At 33.7% G+C, this 18,442-nt stretch overlaps 1 protein-coding gene across 12 annotated transcripts in view; it reads left to right on the forward strand.

Moving 5' to 3' along the window:
- ANKRD44 (ankyrin repeat domain 44) overlaps window positions 1-6,812 on the forward strand; it is a 344,653-nt gene extending 337,841 nt beyond the window's left edge. For 4 of the 12 annotated variants that reach the window (XM_031960264.1, XM_031960265.1, XM_031960266.1 and 1 more), the window contains 2 exons: window positions 234-269; window positions 2,350-6,812. In XM_031960264.1, coding sequence (XP_031816124.1) covers window positions 234-269; window positions 2,350-2,606 — 293 coding nt within the window. In that variant the 3' untranslated portion in view covers window positions 2,607-6,812. The other 8 variants (XM_031960267.1, XM_031960270.1, XM_031960276.1 and 5 more) reach the window with 3 other exon arrangements.
- Window positions 6,813-18,442: the final 11,630 nt, after the last annotated feature.

The raw sequence follows: 18,442 nt of genomic DNA on the forward strand, positions 1-18,442 counted from the left end.
ATTATACCATTATACACACACACACAAAAAAAATCTGAAATAATTCTCAAACATTTCCTTTCTAGTAAAAGTGAATAAATACTGAATGTTAGGTGTCTTAATATTTAACTTTTTTGAACAATATCAATTATGCTTCAAAATTCTTGATACGAGTTATGAAATAAAAAAATGTGGCTCAATTGTAGCATTATAATAAAATGTATTAACATAACTCACTTAAATGCTTATTACAGGTATTGGAATTAGCACCGCATGCATATTTCTCAGAAGTAAGCAGCCATACTGATATCATTAGCTAACTCAATATTTTTGGTTGTTTAGCCTCATTTATCATAGCATGTCCCCTGCTCTGCCCCTTACCCGATCCATCTGGGAAGAGGAGGGGAAATTTGTCCCCTGTTCCATTTCCTTGATTTTTCCTTTCCCTTTCTCTTCCCTCATTACTTCCCCTCTCCCTTTCCCTCTCACTACCACAATTCTGTTGATGAGGTATACACCTACTTTTAGGCCACTTTAATGTAGTTGGGGTATAGAGACAGATGAATTTTGTGGGCACCAAAGTTTAGTGATCCATATCTGCCTTTGCCAGGAATGGCCAAATACATTTTGGAGTTAGGGGTTCTTAATCTTTTTCTGTGTCATGGGCCTGTTTTTCAGTCTGATGAAACCTAGGTGCCCCTTCTCAGAAGAGTGGGTTATTTTATTCATGATTGAAGAAAATGCTAAATTTCACATTGAGTTTAGTAAATTAACATTTACAGACACCTTGAAATGAGCCCCATGATGACCCATGGGCTAAGAACCCTTTTTTAAAAGAAACTGTTTTATTCAGCATTTTGGAAATACAGAGACTTTATTTATTAATTATAATTTGTACAGAATGTTGTCACACCTGATTTATCTTTTTTTCCCCTGCTTTCTTATCAGTGTGAGGGTAGGGAAAGTAAGTGACAGGGAAATTTGATAGATGACCACAAAGGAGAAATGAAGTGATTCTGACCCCATAGAAATATCCATTCATTGGACTAGATCCTATGAATTGAGTAAGTTATTTCCTGATAATAGTGACAATAATCCATAGATCTGTTAGTACTTTGTAATCTTCCAATAATAGCTGGTGCCAAATGTTCTTATTCAGCAGTAGTGCATATTAATATTATAATTAGTCACATTTCTATAGGGTTTTGAGTTATACATTTCCCTCATAGTAATCCAATTAGTATGAATAATACAAATATTATTACCACCATTTTACAAAAGAGGAAATTGAGGCAAGGTGAAATAATATTGCCCAGGAGCATATCACAAAAAAGTGACAGGCTGAGGATTCAAACCCAGGTCTCCTGGCTCCCAATTTGATTCCCTTTGCAGTATACATGCTGCCACTATGTTATCTAAATCATTGGGATTCATTCTGATTAATGTAGAATGCCATTAAAAACAAAAACAAAATACCACAATAGCAACCCAATATACATTCTTCAGGTACCTGATTTGTAGCATGAGAACATTTTACCTACAGGAACGAGATAGAGTTTAACAAGAAATTGCTAGAATTTTTTTGTTTCTCTCCAGACTTGTGAAACTTGAACTGTGGCTTAGGCTAAGAAATCCCCAAATTATTCTTCACTTTGTCACATCTGCTGGGTTCTAGAGTTGAGTTTCTGTTCTGTTTGTAAATTTTTTTAATTGGATTGCCAACTCAAATACCAACAAAATTATATTTTGATTCAACAAGGACTAATCTTTCTTGTATAGCCCAGGTGTCTGATTTATTGTCCCAACTAATACATTTTAGTCTCTTAAATACTGGTTGATTAATATGCATTGAATGATAAAACTGTATAACCTAACATTTATTGATACCTAACAAAATTTTTTTTCTTATCTGATGCAACTACAACTAAAAGTCATTGTTCTCAGAATGAGATTTGTCCCTATGAACTGAGTCTGAATGCTGTACCAGGTTCATAGTGCCATGTGCGCTATATTGTATTCATCTCTGTTGTTGTGGATCTGTGTTCTCCCAGTGTTTTTGTCCATTTGGTGAAGGCTAAAATTTCCCCTAACTTAAAGTAGAGTGCTTGTTATGGTTACATGAGCTGAAAATTTTCATACATTGTCTCTCCCTCCCTTCCCTCTCCCAGCTCCCTGACCTCAGCCTTCCTTCTCTCTGACCCAAATCCCTAGCATGTCTACTAGTGTAAGTAGTTCCTCCTCTTGCCTGGCATGATTTAACTTGATATACATCTCTCGCTTACAAAATCACCTTGAGATGTATTTGTGGAATGCTCACTTCCCTTTGATTTCCCCAGTACTAACCATTGCCTTGTCTGCATTTATGCCCAGGTCATACCCCAGCCCTGGCTTGCGCTCCTAACAAGGACGTGGCTGACTGCCTGGCACTCATTTTGGCTACCATGATGCCTTTTTCTCCTTCCAGTACAATGACGGCTTTCAACTTCGTTTGTTTTAAAAAAGACCATTTGAGCAGGACACAGATCTGCGATGGCACCAATCTGAGTGGCACCGTTAGCTCTTGCACTCACAATATAGGATCAGAGGACGGGTACAATGAAAATGATTCTGATTCGGAAACATTCTGACTCTGGACTTCAGAAGCTTCCACTTAATTACTTCCATTAGGTGGAGAAGGCGGGCAGGAAGAATTTTTATTCCCCAAATTATGTTGTATCAGAGTGTCACACCCAAGCTTTGAGAACAAGAGAGAGAAGGGTTTAGTAAAGTGTGCAATGAGCCTATAGGAGAGGATATGGAGTTTTTGATGGCAAATATTCTCACAAAATGTGCCCTGATTTTTATTTACATCATGTTTTCTTCCTATCTAAAGTACTACTGTGAAAGTCTACCTCTCATCTTAAGTAGGGATTTTTTAAAAAGGCATTTTATTATTTCTTCTTTTGAAATAATGCAACAGAGTAAGGGGCTATTATATCAAGGATATTTTTTTTTATTATGTCCTTGCTGTACAGTTAATTCTCAGAAGCTTATCAATGTGGCTTTCTTGTACCACAGGGGAGTTTGTCCTCAAATTTCTCCTCACTCTGATGTTTACTTCCTCATTACAAGCCAAAGGTAAAGTTCACCTTCAGAGATATCGCCTGGATTGTTGTTGCTAGGAGAGTTTAACTATTCACATGTATTCTCTCTGCCTCTCTATCTTTGTTGGTCTGTCCCTGTCTCTCTGTTTTTCTTTCCTTTCTCTGCCTATTCATATACAAAAATACATACATTCATACATATATATCAACACACATTAAACACACATGTCTAGGAGGCATGTGCCAAGAATCTTTGTCTAATAGATGAATATTGATCTAAAATTTGATCCCATTTTTAAAGGATAATGCAAGTATGACATACACTAGATTATGTGATGGATAATTAATAATTTTCACCTGATCCATTCAACTAATCTACCATAGAAAGTTTTAGTAGATAATTACATGGTTCATAAACTTTGTAACTATGTGCCAGTTTCAAATACAGTGGGATTTTTTCCCATTGATTCTTCCTCAACTAAATCAAAATACTTTGTTTAAAAAAATTAACTACCAGGTTGTTAAAAAATATTCTCTACACTATATTAAGAAGTTAAATTGTTTCTTTGCTTAAGAGTAATACAAAGCAAGAAATAGTGTAAGTCCCAAAGTGAACATAGGCATAAAATGGGAAGTAGTAACATGAGACTTGGAAAGAAATGTCATTTGGCATCTACTTGATAAGTGGGATCAACATTGTGAATACTGTATCTGCTCCTTCTGCCAAAGCTTCTAGGTCAAATGGACCCCGTTCCTCACCTGGGACAGATGTGCAAAAAGAAGAATGAGCCTTTGAAAAAATATATATATACATGTATATTTTTCACATATAATATATGTGTGTATATATCATCAACCAACTATACATGAGGACCAAAATGCTTCAGTATCTAAAATGGAAGATAATTTTTTTTCCTTCAAAATGGAAGTGAGAATGATGTAGCTTTTCTAAAAAGTTAAAATGTAAACTTTTTGAGTCTTGGTTGTATTTTACATTTCTTATGACACAGATTTATAGTTGATGGTTTAACATTTGTAACCAATGTGTTGACCACAATTTTATTTTTTTGCCAAACCAGAGAAAATGTTCATATATACTTTTGATGTAAATGTGTTTGTATTTATTTGAAATGAAGCAAAAGCCCAGGAATTTTCTCCATACTTATGTTTTAATTGTTATGTGTCTTATCTGGTCTAACAAAGAAAAAAAATATGGGGGGGAAAAACAAACAAGCAAATAAACAGTTGACTCTGGGCTAGTCAGAATGCCTGGGGTCCCTATCCCCAGAATATCCATTGTTAAGGTTTACAGGCTAACCTCAGGTTCTTCCATATCTATTTGGGGATACAGAATGCAGAGTCATTCCATTGCTCACATCCCCTCCCACTGTAGCTTGCAGGGCATTGTATCTCTCAATAAGGAAGGCCAAACTCCAGGTGAGTATACTCTAGACTCAGTTCTTGAAAGATGAGAATAAAAATGGATGGTCATATGTGTCAACATGATCCAGAAGTGAAAGGTTTAAAAGTGATCCTGCTAACCACAAGATTATACATAGTCCCAATAAAAAGGATCCTAGTAGGAAAACTATGATATAAATTGCAATGAGAGAAGTTAAAATCACCAGTCTACGTGCTTAGTTTTCCACTTGAGCCAAGAAAAAAGAAAGAAATATGCCTCTGATATTTCTTTCTTTGTCTAGTGTAGCCCTGGAAATTTCTATTTTATAATAATCATGAACATTTTTTAAAACAGTGTTCTATGAGATCTAAGTAAACTATAGATATTATATTGTGTTTTCAATAACTGTAAAATACCTTAATGTTTTAGCATCTTGGAGGAGTTAAAAAAAAAATTGGAACTCACTTTACTCATCATGAATGAGAACTTGTTCCAAGGATTTGTAGAATTGGTATTAATTTCATTGAAAAAGTTCAATGACATTTTTTTTAGAACTCTGAGGAAAAGGGAGTATTTTCTCCTTTTTCCTTCTTAACATTAGTACTGTATTCCTTTTTTTGAGAAGAATGATTTAAAAAAAAATGTTGCTTACTAGCAATAACTACCTTATCTTTATTAAAGCACTGAAAATAAGGGGAAACCAGCTTTGAAGGAGAGCTGTATACTGTGGTGTCTTTTTCCTAGAAGTGACTGGAAATCTCTTAATGGTATTTGGAATGAAATGGAGTAGTCTTTTAAACAGAAATAAAATGTCTTCTTTTAGATGACTAATGTTGAATTTTTCTGTAGAGCAGAGAGGACAGGTGATATTGCGGCAAACCACAGTGATTCAATCTAATCTCAGTGGAATTGTATTTTACCTTTCTATTCTATTAAATTGTGGGGAGGATAAAGGAACAAAATTGAAATCTGCTTACCAGGAACTGACCATTAAATTTGTTTTTTCCTTTTCTTGAATTGTTTTTGGTGACTACAAAATTTGCTTTTATTTAGGACATAAGTAAAAATTGCATTTAATTTTTGTAACTTCTATGTCTACTGTTAGAAAAAAATCATATTTTGAACAAGGATCACTAAGAAAAAACAGTTTTTTAAAATAAATTTTCAGATTCCTACATCATGGTATTTATTGCTCCTACTTAAACACTTTTTTAAGACTGTATTTTAACCAGAGACACAGAGATTTTTTTGCATTGCACATAACTCTTCTTGTTCACCAGTGTCTGCCTATCTTTGATAATATGTTTCTATCTATCTCCAAATTGCCTAAAATCTGTTCTGATTCTACAGTAAATAGCTCAGGGGATTTCTATTTATCACTACTAAAAGGGCACCATAGTATGTTTGGTACTTTATACAGTAAACAACTGCTTGAATTGTTATTTTATTATTAAATTAGAGCAAGAACATCAAATGAATTGCTGCAGTAGTTATTCTTTGTACTGTTGAGAAACTTGGTTAGCTCTCTGTTGGTTTGGTTTCAGAACTTGCGTCTTTTTTGGTCTTGTAATATGAAGTTAGAGTGCCTTTTTATATTCGTGTATTCTGAAAATGTTTTGTGAAATTTATTGTATTTTTTTCCATTTGAGTGTTATCGAAGCAATATAATACCAGTCAGTTTTTATTTCAAACTTTCTTTGAATGTATAAAGTCATTTTCCCCATTCCCTTTCACTTGCTTTGAATTTAAAATGAATATGCTAAATTTCCATAGGACTGATGTATGATTTTTTTTGCAGTGAATAAAAAATGCTTTCTTCTTACAGAAACTGTAAACCATAGATCAGTGTTAGAGGGAGAAAGCATTTTAAAATAGTGACAATCTGAGAGTGTGTATAAAATGTAATTCTATGCGTTTCTTATGCAGTGATCTAAATATTCAAAGCCAATATCTTATGTTTGGTAGTTTTGTCAACATATTTTATGCTTTAGCATGTGCAATATATCTTTACAAAGCACGATGACACAAATCTGGTGCCAGTGTTATATTTTGCATAACATATTTGTAATGGCAGAAATTATTGGTTGATGGTTTCAGTGGGATTTTGTCTGTAATGTTTTATTATGTAAATTGAAGTTGAATGACTTCAGTAAATGTTATAACTGTAAAAATGAGGAAAAAAACTCAATGCATTGAATGACTGATCCAACCTGAATCTTCTCAAGCACAGTTTAATATCTTTTTCAACTACTGAATGCTCTATTAATGTAATGAAATACGTAACTGTAAACTATTGAAATGCATTCAGATGGTTATTTTTACAAATAAAAACGGTACAAATATTGTGATTTGAGTATGACTTTTATTTTTCTAGATTGTGTTGATCTAAACATTTATCCAAACTATTCATATATACAATATATCTTGTATAGTTAGACATATACTCATATAAAATATATTCTACATATTACATATAAAACATGTAGATACAAATATATACACATTCATAGTGGATGCACGTATATTTATTATATATTCCATATGTTATCTTAGAAGAAACAGGATTTATCATCAACTACAACTATAGAGATCACACAAATATGAAAGTCAGACGATATAATCAATCAACAATCATTTATTATGAGTTATATAGGCCAGACACTATACTAAGCACTGGGGATACAGCTAATGTGAATAATGAATCCTACAAAGTGATTATATATATTTGAATTTGCCTTATTTAAAGTTATAATTATGTAAAATAAAACAATTGGGTCTAGCCCAATGGAAAAAAAAAACTTTGCAATTCACATTATTCACAAGCTTAAATGTGAATAATGTGACCACTTCATGGGTTTCATTATTTGTACTAATATAATATAAAGGAAGGTAGGAATAAAGTCTGCCCCCAAAGAACTCACAATTGGAGAGGCAAGAGAAATACAAGTGTAAATGGGAAGTAATCAGAGCAGAAGGCACTGGTGGGTCAGTGGAGAACCAGAACAGGCCTCTTAGCAAAAGTGCATTTTAATAGCAGTTTATTTTTTCCAATTACATATAAAGATAATTTTCAACATTCATTTTATAAGATTTTGAATTCTATTTTTCCCTCCCTCCTCCTCCCTCAACTCCAAAATAACAAGCAATCTGATAAAGGTTGTACATATGCAATTATATTAAACTTATTTCCACATTAGCCTTATTGTTAAAGAAGAAACAGAATCAAAGAGGAAAACCACACAAGAAAAAAAAAAGTGAAAACAGTATGCATTCACACTCCATAGTTCTTTCTATGCATGTGATCAGCATTTTTCATCATGAGTCCCTTGAAATTATGTTGGATCATTGCTGAGAAGAGCTAAGTCTATTATACCATTGTACAATGTCGCTATTAATGTATAAACTGTTCTCCTGACACTGCTTACTTTACTCGGCATAGTTCAGGTAAGTCCAGGTTTTTTCTGAAATCTTCCTGCTCATCCATTTCTTATAGAATAACAGTATTCCATTACATTCGTATACTACATGTTCAACTATTCCCCAACAGATGGGCATTCCCCAAATTTCTATTTCTTTGCCACTACGAAAAATTTTAAAAAGCTATTATAAATACAAAAAGTGCATCTTGAAGGAAGCCAAAAAGTGGCGATCAGGAGGAAGTGTATTTCATATATGAAGGATTGCTATTTAAAAAGGTACAAATTTGGGATATAGAGTCATGTGCAAGGAATAGTAAGTAAAGCCACTGTGGCTGAGTAGTAATGTGTACGGAGGGGTAAAATGTAACAAGAAAAGGTAAAGGTAAAAAGAACTCAAGTTGTGAAGGGCTTTAAACCACCACCACCACACACACCCTATCTTTTTAAAATTTGAATTTTTATCTGAAAGGAGCCATGGAGTTCTTAAGTAGGGAAGTGACATGGTAGGACTCAAACTATAAGAAAAATCACTTTGGCAGTTAAGTGAAGGGAAGACTGGAGTGAAGAGAGATTTAAAATGGAAATTTTTGTCTGAGACTTAACAGAGTTAAAGACTGAATCTGTTAACACTTTTTGAGACTAAAGTACTCTATCAATTATACCATTAACTTGCTATGTATTATTATGATGAAAGTTTTGAATGTAAGTTTCCTTAGATGCAAAAATAGCCAAATATAGTACAAGGCAACTTAAAGGGTAGACAGGACAGGGGCAATTTTATAGACAAACCAATATATAAATGTTTGACAACATAATTATTTTGATAGACATGAGTGTTTTTAATGTTGAAGAAAGTATAAGCTGTAATATGTAGAAACACCACATCTGAGATTGTTGGGGGTTTTTGGCTTTTTTTTTTTTTAATGCACTTGGGGTTAAGTGACTTGCCAGGATCACACAGCTAGGAAGTGTTAAGTATCTGAGGTCAGATTTGAACTCAGGTCCTCCTGACTCCAAGGCAGGTGTTCTATCCACTGTACCATCTAGCTGCCCTGAGATTGTTTTTTGAAAAGCCCTAATTTTGGAAAAAAAGAAAAATAGTAAATGTTCACAGTTAATAACTCAAGAAAATAGCTCCGAGTTTGCTATTACTGTCAGGAGAGTACACCCTTCACTAAGCCATTCTGATGAACAAGGAGGCACTCAATCTCATGGTGCAATTTGAGGTAAGTTCACTTCATGGTTTCTAGGGTGCCCTTTAACTCCGTCAAATCATCCACTTGGTGATTTGCCCTTGGTATATGATGAGCCTTCTGTAATAAGCATAGATTCAAGAAAACAAATTCCTGCATTGGCCAGGCCCCAAAACTCTATTTCATTGTGTATCCTGAATCTATTACCTGTCTGTCAGGAGGTGGGACTTCTGTGTTTCTCTCTATAAAGACATTAATTCAGTTACTTGTTCACAAAGTGGGAAGGCAGGAAAACTTTATAATGAATTTGCTTCAGTATTCTCAAATTTGAGAGAACACGCCGATTTTCCCTTTTCACAATTCAGGGAAACCCTGAAAAATACTAGAGAAATTGTTATTGTCAAGTTAAAAACTGTTAGAGTAGTTTTTAAATACATGAGCATTTACTATTTCCTGTTCTGTTTCTGCTTCAAATTATCTTCCATATCATTGTCAAACTGATATTTTTATGTGAGGTACAGATCTTATGTCATTTCCCAGCTCAAAGTGCTTCTATGGCTACTTTTTTCCCTCTTTGATAAAATACAAATTCCTCTGTTTGACATTTAAATACCTTCACAGTATGCCTGTAGTCTCCCCTTTGAAGCTTATTACATATTAGTCTAATTCATGCACTCTATTAGAAACCATTTGTCAACGATGGTTACATCCTGTTAGTCTATCCAATGAGAAGGCTCGAGTCTTTTGCTTTTAAATCTTGGACAAATGGGAAGCAGGTCAAGTTCCAAGAGCACATGGCGGGAGCACGGGATGTCTCTCGGGTGTGTGTCTGGGCCTCTCCCTGCAGGGATTAAATAAATGTTTTCTCTTTGTACATGATGATGTCTCCGATTAATTAATTGGATTGGGAAGTGGGTCTTGCACCCAACCTATTCCACACACTTTGCTTATAATAGTCAATAGCAAACATTTATAGAGCACTTTAAGGTTTGCAAACATGTTACAAATATCTAATTTTATTCTAATCACAATCCTAGAAAAATAGGTGCTGTTATCTCCATTATCTCCATTTTATAGATGAGGAAACAGAAGCGGACAGGTAAAATGACTTACTTGTCTAAGAACAAATATGGCCCCCAAATCACTTTCTCTTCTTTCTCTCGGAGTACAATGCCTTAAAAGTTTATTTTCCACCCAAACTCCTATTCTTATGTTAGGGGACATAACATGTTTTGCATTTCTACATTTATTCTGCTGCTGCTTCAATCAATAACCTACCAGGTTCTCAGTCTATTTAATTTTCATGTCCCAAGAATGCTCACACTTTTGCCAGCTCTCATAAGTTACAATTTTTTAATCAAGAACTATATCTTTACCTCTTATCATTCCATCTTCTCAGTTCGTTTACTTCTCCTAAATTCATTATTCATCCTTACCATGTTCTCCAGTTCCTCCCCACCTTATTATTTTCCCAGGCCTACATATATACTAAATCTTAACTCCTTGATTTTATCCCCCAGATTACCATCACCATCCTCCCTTCTTGTCCTTTCTGACTACTGTGAACCCAATACCTCTCTATATTTTGTCTTAATGTCTTCCTGGATTTGATTAACTCTTGGCTGATATCTCTGAATCTACATACCCAGTATTAATCTCTCCCTTGATTTCTAGCATTATATCTTCTACTGTCAGATACTTTGAGCTAGATGTTAGATATCTCAAAAATCAAAATATTCAAAACAAAAAAATTTTCTCTCCCCCCAAATCCACCCTTCCTTTGAACTTCCCTTTTTCTCTCAAGTACATCAGCGTCCAGTCACCCAGGATTACAACTGTGTAGTCATCTTAAATACTTAATTCTTATTCCACATATCTGGTCAGTAGCTAAATCTCATCATTTCTACTTCTACAACATCTCTTGAATTGTTCCCTTCTCTAAGCATACAAATACTTAGCACAGACCTTATCAGGTCTTCCCTTCATAACAGACCCTAATGTTTTTCATGCCTCAACTCCCTCACCACTACAATCTATCTTCAATATAGCTGCCAAAGTGACTGTCCTTAAAGTACAGGTAGGACTATTGGCAAGAAACCACCATGCTTCCCTATTACCTATAGGATTAGATACGAGGTGTCTTGAAGTCTTAGTGCAGTTTTAAATTGTTAAAAGTTTTATAACAGCTTAAAACTGCATTAAGACTTTTTGGGACATGTATAAAATAATCTTTTTTGGAATGAAAAGATTTTCACTACCTGGTCTCATTCACCTTAAGTAAGAGGGCCAGAAGTGGGGTAAAAGATTCCCTATGTTTATTCTATGGTCCAGTCAAACTGGTCTTTTAATCAAATTAACCAATCGTTTATCTCTTTTATTGGTTGTTGGTTTTTTTTCCCCATAAAACCAGTTGCTAGTTCAATGGATTTTTTTATTTTCAGTCTTAATCATCTCTCTTTTGATTTTCTGGTGTTTAATTAGGGATTTTTAATCTGTTCTTTTTCTAAAATTTTTAGTTGATTAGTTCATTTAGTTAGTTAATTAGTTCATTTAACTAAATTAATTTAGTTCATTAGCTGATCTTTCTTTCATTTATATAAATATTTATAAATATAAAATTTCCCCTAAGTAGTACTTTCATTCCATCATGCAAAATTTGGTATGTTGTCCCATTGTTGTCATCCTCTTTTGTCTATGATTATGTTGTCTCATTCTTTAGGATTAGACTGTTTAGTTTCCAATTAATTTTTAATATATGCTACCAAGGAATTCTATGGAATTTAAATTATATTGTGTTATGGTCTGAAGAGGATGCATTTAATATTTCTCCTTTTCTGAATTTGGTTGTGAGATTCTTATGTACTACTAAATAATCAGTTTTTGTCGAGATAGCAAGTACAGCTAAGAAAAAGATATATTTTGTTTTTATTCTCATTCAGTTTTCTCCAAAGGCCTATTATATCTAACTTTTCTAAAATTCTATTCATCTCCTTAATTTCCTTTTTATTTATTGTATGATTAGATTTATCTAATTCTGAGAGAGACTAGTTGTAGAGACCTGTAAGTTTTCACTAGTTCTAAAGTGGTATGTTATAAGGAAAGGTGTAGTCACTGCTGTGTTTGTGTGCTCTGGTCCTTACCTAGGTAGGGCCCTGCTGTCTCAGAACCATAACTTTTCTTCCCTAGAATTGTGACTTTTACCCAGGTAAGATCCCTGCTCCCATGCAACCAGAGATGCTCTCTTCTGTCTTGGAACTGCAACCCACTATTGAGTAATGGACAATGGTATTGCCAAATGGCACTAGGTCCTGCACTCAGAGCTAGCACAGTGGTTCCCAGAATCTCTTTCAGACTAGGCACCCAACCCTCTTGCCATCTCTGGATGAAAGTTCTTAGTGCCATTGCTACTGCTTTGGTACTGCCACCTGAAAACCAGCCTCTAAAAGAAGGCTATTCCTTACAAATGACACTCCATCTCTTCTTCCCAAGCATTTACACTAGCTGTCCTTCATGCCAAGAATGTATTCTCTCTTCTTATATCCTCCCTAATTTCCTGTGAGACTTAACTCAAGGGCCATTTTCTACACAAAACTTTTCATCACCCATCTTGTCATACCATCCAGTCCCTTGTATTTATTTTGAAATTTTAAAATTTACTTTTGTAGTCTAGAGACCATTCCATGGCAGATAAAATTAAAGTAAAGTAAGACTTCAGGAGCTCAATCTTCTGTCCAACATATGTTAATCACAGTTCTACCCAACCTAAGTAGTGTTCCCTTTCCTTTATTTGATTCTATTTTCCCTAACATAGCTTAACTATGTTAACAACACTTGTTGCTCCTAGCTTTACTTAGCAGTCTCAACTCATTCTGAACTTTAGTGTTCCTGATATTTCTTTCAAGAACAAGCCAAACTTATTCACTCTCTGACCTATCTTTCTGTATTGTGTACATGTCTTTTTTTAAAAAAATTCAAGAGTGTTGAGAATTTCACTAGTCTTCCATTCCATGTATATTAGACAGTTCTTCCTTTTCTTTCCCATTGGTAATTTTTGACTCTGTTTTTAGACATTTCTTCTTGAGAGCTTATCATCTCTTCTGGTCTGACTTTCCTTTTAAATATTAATTCAAAATATTTTTTAAAAATAATTATAACCCATGCCTGCGTAATTTTTTACCACATTATCCCTTGTACTCACTTCTGTTCTGACTTTTTCCCTCCCTCCCTCTATGCCCCACCCAGATGGCAAGCAGTCCTATACATGTTAAATATGTCACAGTATTTCTTAGATACAATATATGTGTGCAGAACCAAACAGTTCTCTTGTTGTACAGGAAGAATTAGATTCAGAAAGTAAAAATAACTTGGGAAGAAAAACAAAAATGCCAACAGTTTACATTCATTTCCCAGTGTTCTTTCTTTGGGTGTAGCTGCTTTTGTCCATCATTGATCAGTTAATTCAAAATATTATTAATACTTTCCCAAACCCATCAAAGTCAGCTCTTCCAAAATGCTGGGTACATGTTAAATAAGTCATCAATATCCGTTTTTCCTCTGCTCTAAATTAAAAACTCAGTTCTTCCTAATTCTAGGTCCAATACTCTTTCTATTATGCCATCTAATTGCCTGGAAATGATGGAAACTTGCAAAAAAGTGACCTCTTCATTACAAGTTCTTTGGAATTGTCTTGAATCATTGCACTATTGAGAAGAGCTAAATCTATTATAGTTAATCATCGTAACAATGTTCCTGTTACTTTGCCGCTGTTTTCCTAATTCCGCTTACTTCATTCAATATCACTTCATGTAAGTTTTTTTAGATTCCTCTGAAATCCACCTGCTCATTATTTCTTATAGAACAACAATATTCCATTACATTCATATATCACAATTTCTTCAGCCATTCCCCAATTGATGGGCATCCCCTCAATTTCCAATTCTTTGCCACCACAAAAAGAGCTGCTATAGGTATTTCTGTATATGTGTGTCCTTTCCCCCTTTTTTAATGAACTCTGTGATTCAGACTTAGTAGTGGTATTGCTGGATCAAAGAATAAACAGTTTGATAGTCCTTTGAGTATAGTTTCAAATTCCTCTCCAGAATGTTTGGATCAGTTCACAACTGCCCCTAACAATGCATTAATGTCCCAATTTTCCCCTATCTTCTTTAACACTTATCATTTTCTTTTTCTCTCATATTAGCCACATGTGATAGATATGAGGTGGCACCTCACAGTTGTCTTAATTTGCATTTCTGTAATAAAGTGATTTAGAGCAATTTTTCATATGACTATAGGTAGTTTTAATTTCCTCATCTAAAAACTGTCCATTCATCAATTGACCATCAATTGGGGAATGACTTGTATTCTTATATATTTTTCTCAGTTCTCTATATACTTGAGAAATGAGACCTTTATCAGAAATATTTGTTATAAAAATTGTTTCCCAGCTTTCTGTTTTCCTTCTAACCTTGGTTGCATTGGTTTTGTTTGTGCAATTTTTTTTACTTTAATGTAATTAAAATTATCCATTTTGCATTTCATAATATTCTCTGTCATTAATTCTTCCCTTCTCCATAGATCTAACAGTAGTAACTATTCCTTGCTCTCCTAACTTGCTTATGGTATTACCATTTATTTCTAAATCATGTACCCATTTCAACCTTATCTTGGTAAAGGTTATGAGATGTTGATCTATGCCTAATTTCTGCCATATTACTTTCCAATTTTCCCAGCAGTTTTTATCAAATAGTGAGTTCTTATCCCAGAAACCGGACTCTTTGGGTTTATCAAACAATAGATCACTATAGACATTTACTACTTGTCTTATATACTTAACCTATTCCACTGATTCACCACTATGATTTCTTAGCCAGTAGCAAATAGTCTTGTTGATTGCCACTTTATAATATAATTTTGTATCTTCTAGATCTCCCTTTGCATTTTTCATTAATTCCCTTAATATTCTTGACCTTTGTTTTTCCTGGTAAATTGTGTTATTATTATTTTCTAGTTCTAATAAAATAATTTTTGCTAATTTAATAAGTAAATTAATTTAGGTGGAATTATAACTCTTATTATATTAGCTCTGCCTTCTACTCATGAACAATTGATATTTTTCCAATTATTTAAATTTTACTTTGTGTGAAAAGTGTTTTGTAATTGCATTCACATAGTTCCAGGGTTTGTATTGGCAGATAGACTCCCAAATATTTGATGTATTGTCTGTAGTAATTTTAATGGAATTTTTCTATCCCTTGCTGCTGAGCTTTGTTGGAACTTGAGTGTCACATTTTAGGGAAGAAATGTCTTTTTTGTAAGATAAAGCTCCAGAACAGGAAAATTAAGATTGTGAAGGGCCTTGAGTTCATTTTATATAAGGATAATTTGAAAGATAGGGGAATGTTTAGCATGGTGAAGATAGAGTTCAAGGAAGCCATGATAGCTTTCATCAAGTATTTGAGTCTGTCTTAGGTTATTATAACATTTTCCTATTTGGCCCCAGAGGGCCAAGCCAGGGACAATAGGTGAAAATGGCAAAGAGAGAAATTTGGGCTTGATGTCAAGAAAAACTTTAAAATCACTAGAGAAGGCTAAAAGTGGAATGGATTGCCTTGAGAGGTGATGTTTCCTTTTCTTGAAATTCTTCAGGCAGAAGCTAGATGACTATTTGTCAGAAATGTTATGGTGTAGTCTAGCAGAGTATCTGGCAAATAGTATGTGTTTTAAATTTACTGATTTTTTTTTCTGGTATGAATTGTCAAGTAGATGGTCACTGAAGTTCTTTTTAACTTTTAAATTCTGTGATTCTATAATTCTGCAGAATCTTTGCCTTTGGTTGGTAACAGTGGGGGAAAACCTATGTTTCTGAAGTTTCCCTTTTATTTTTGCCTAAGACATATTACTTCCAGAAATGCTTTCTATCAAATGCTATGTGGCAAATTACACTTCTTTTATGCTCACATGAGTCAATTGAAGTGGATAATAATAATTATCTGGTTTGATTTTATCAAAATATGATAAAAACTTTTCAAAGAAGTATTGGGTAGAATCTTTGTCACATCCTGAATATCTGCTCTGAAAAGATAATATACCTCTCTTTTGCTGTTATCAGATCAACAAATAGATGCTTTAATAATCCTTGGTAGAGAAGCCCTAATACCACTTCTACTCACTAGCTTTTCTTCCTCTCACTCTTACCTGATGATTTCTTATTTACTAGCAAGTGTGGATCCCATCTTTCCTTGGAAGATAATAATTTGCTTCTTCTTTAGGGGATTCCATCTGTTTTCTCTTAGAAAAAAGCTTTTTATCTTTGTCCATCCTCTATCTGACCTATGGTATATCTATTTTCCTCTGAGCAATCTTTATACAATTCCAACTTCCCTTTTAAAGACCAAGCCCATTATTTAAATGTGTGAATAAAAATTGTGAACTGGAGATGATGCTGAAAAAAAGGGCAATAAGGACACTGCTCATGCAGAATTCTCCTCTAGTTTTGGGGAATTGTCAAGAAGACATCTCTAGAGCAAGCTTTTAAAGCCTTTTCTACTCAGGACCCCTTTTTGCTCAAGAAATTTTTATATAATTCTGGGTATATAGGTATATAAAATATGTATACAAATCAAAAATTATTGATAATAAATTGTAATTCTGTGACACTCACATTTAGTTATGTTATCCCATATGGGGTTGCAACCCACATTTTAAGGAGCTTTGTCCTAAGTCTTTGCACACCCATTACAATTAGCCTCTAGCCAAATTGTATTTAATTAGTCAAAATTGACTACTTCAAAGCCTAGACTGCTATTCAAATATTATACATCACAGCTTCCCCCCCATTCCCATTTCTGTTCTTGAATACTTTTGTCTTTGTTTGCTTTTATGTGTTGCCTTTCCCCACAAGAATGAAGGGACTGTCCTTTTGCTCATATTTATACTCTTAGTATTTAACATAGTGACTGGCAATAGTAAATGCTTAATAAATGCTTGTTTAGTGGAATTTAATTACCTTAGGTAATCATATGGTCAGGACATGTTTTTTGTCTAAACTAAAGTTCTGTTCCAGGAAAAATGAAAATGGTCAGTTTTGGACAGAATTCAAATAATCACATTCATCTGTGCTAAATACAAACAGGCCTTGGCTACTACATAGTGGCAGGTTTTTGGACCATATGGTTTAACCTAAATGTATTGTAGGTCTTTCCAGGAAACATAACAGATGGGCAGAAAGTATAGTGTAACTAAAAGGATTATGTTGAGTGAGTAAGTGTTGTAGTAATAAAAGAAAAAATGAATTCTTCAAGGAGTCTGTCAAGTCAGAGTTGTTACCTTGTAAGTGGAAAAACCTATTGAAAGAAGAAATAAAATCTTGATCTTTTGCTTGAAAAATAACTGCCAAAAATAATATTGTATTTCAGCTTTTTTGTTTTGGACAAAAGTATAAAATTATTTATTCATTTTCAAGAAATTAGTTTGTCTTAATTTTTAGATTCTTCCTTTGGAAACATAAGATTTTTCACCACTTTATTATCATTGTCAAATTTCTACTTAAATTTCACTTATTTACAGTTACTTGTTAAATTGATAAATATCCTGGCCCACTTTATTCACAAGGACTTATTCATTAGCATGTAAATTTCCCTGAGACTGCTGGCCTGATTAGATTTTGGACATCTCAATTAAAAATCCTTATAAAAGGGCCATTTGGTGCCATCTGGACTGTTTGATTTGTGATGCCATAATTATCAACCAGAAATAAGATTAGAATTATGGATTTTAAAATCTGTTAATTTTCCATAGTATGTAATACATTATGTATTAAAAGAAAATGCACATATATTTTTAATTTGCTAACATCCTTAGAGACAAGAAACCTCAAAGCTCATTTTACCTACTGTCAGTTCTAATTCTTAAAAACTTTTAACATCTTTGTAAGATATGTGAATTCAGTTTAATTTAAATATTTATCAAGACACTAGAATGTTAGAGATACAAAAGCAAAAATGAAAAAGTCTCTTTCACCAATAAATATACACCTTGAAAAAACTGATGCATGGTAATTTGAAGTGAGAGATAGTAATTTCAATTTTTTGAATCAGGTAAGGCTTCTTGGAAGAGATGGCACCTAAGCTAAATATTGAAGGAAGATAAGGCTGTGATAGAAATGACTGAGTGTATTTCAGAAATGGAGTACAGCTGGTAAAAATGTATAGAGAGGGAAGATACAAAGTTTGGCAATGGACTTGTAATTCATTGGCTGGAACATGGAAGGCATGAAAGAAAGTAAAATACTAAAGGTTGAAAAGGTAGGCAGTAATTAGATTGTGAACAGATTTAAAATGCTAGCTAAATAGCTAGCTGTCACAG

Source organism: Sarcophilus harrisii, chromosome 3, assembly GCF_902635505.1.
Source record: "Sarcophilus harrisii chromosome 3, mSarHar1.11, whole genome shotgun sequence".
NCBI lineage: Eukaryota > Metazoa > Chordata > Mammalia > Dasyuromorphia > Dasyuridae > Sarcophilus > Sarcophilus harrisii.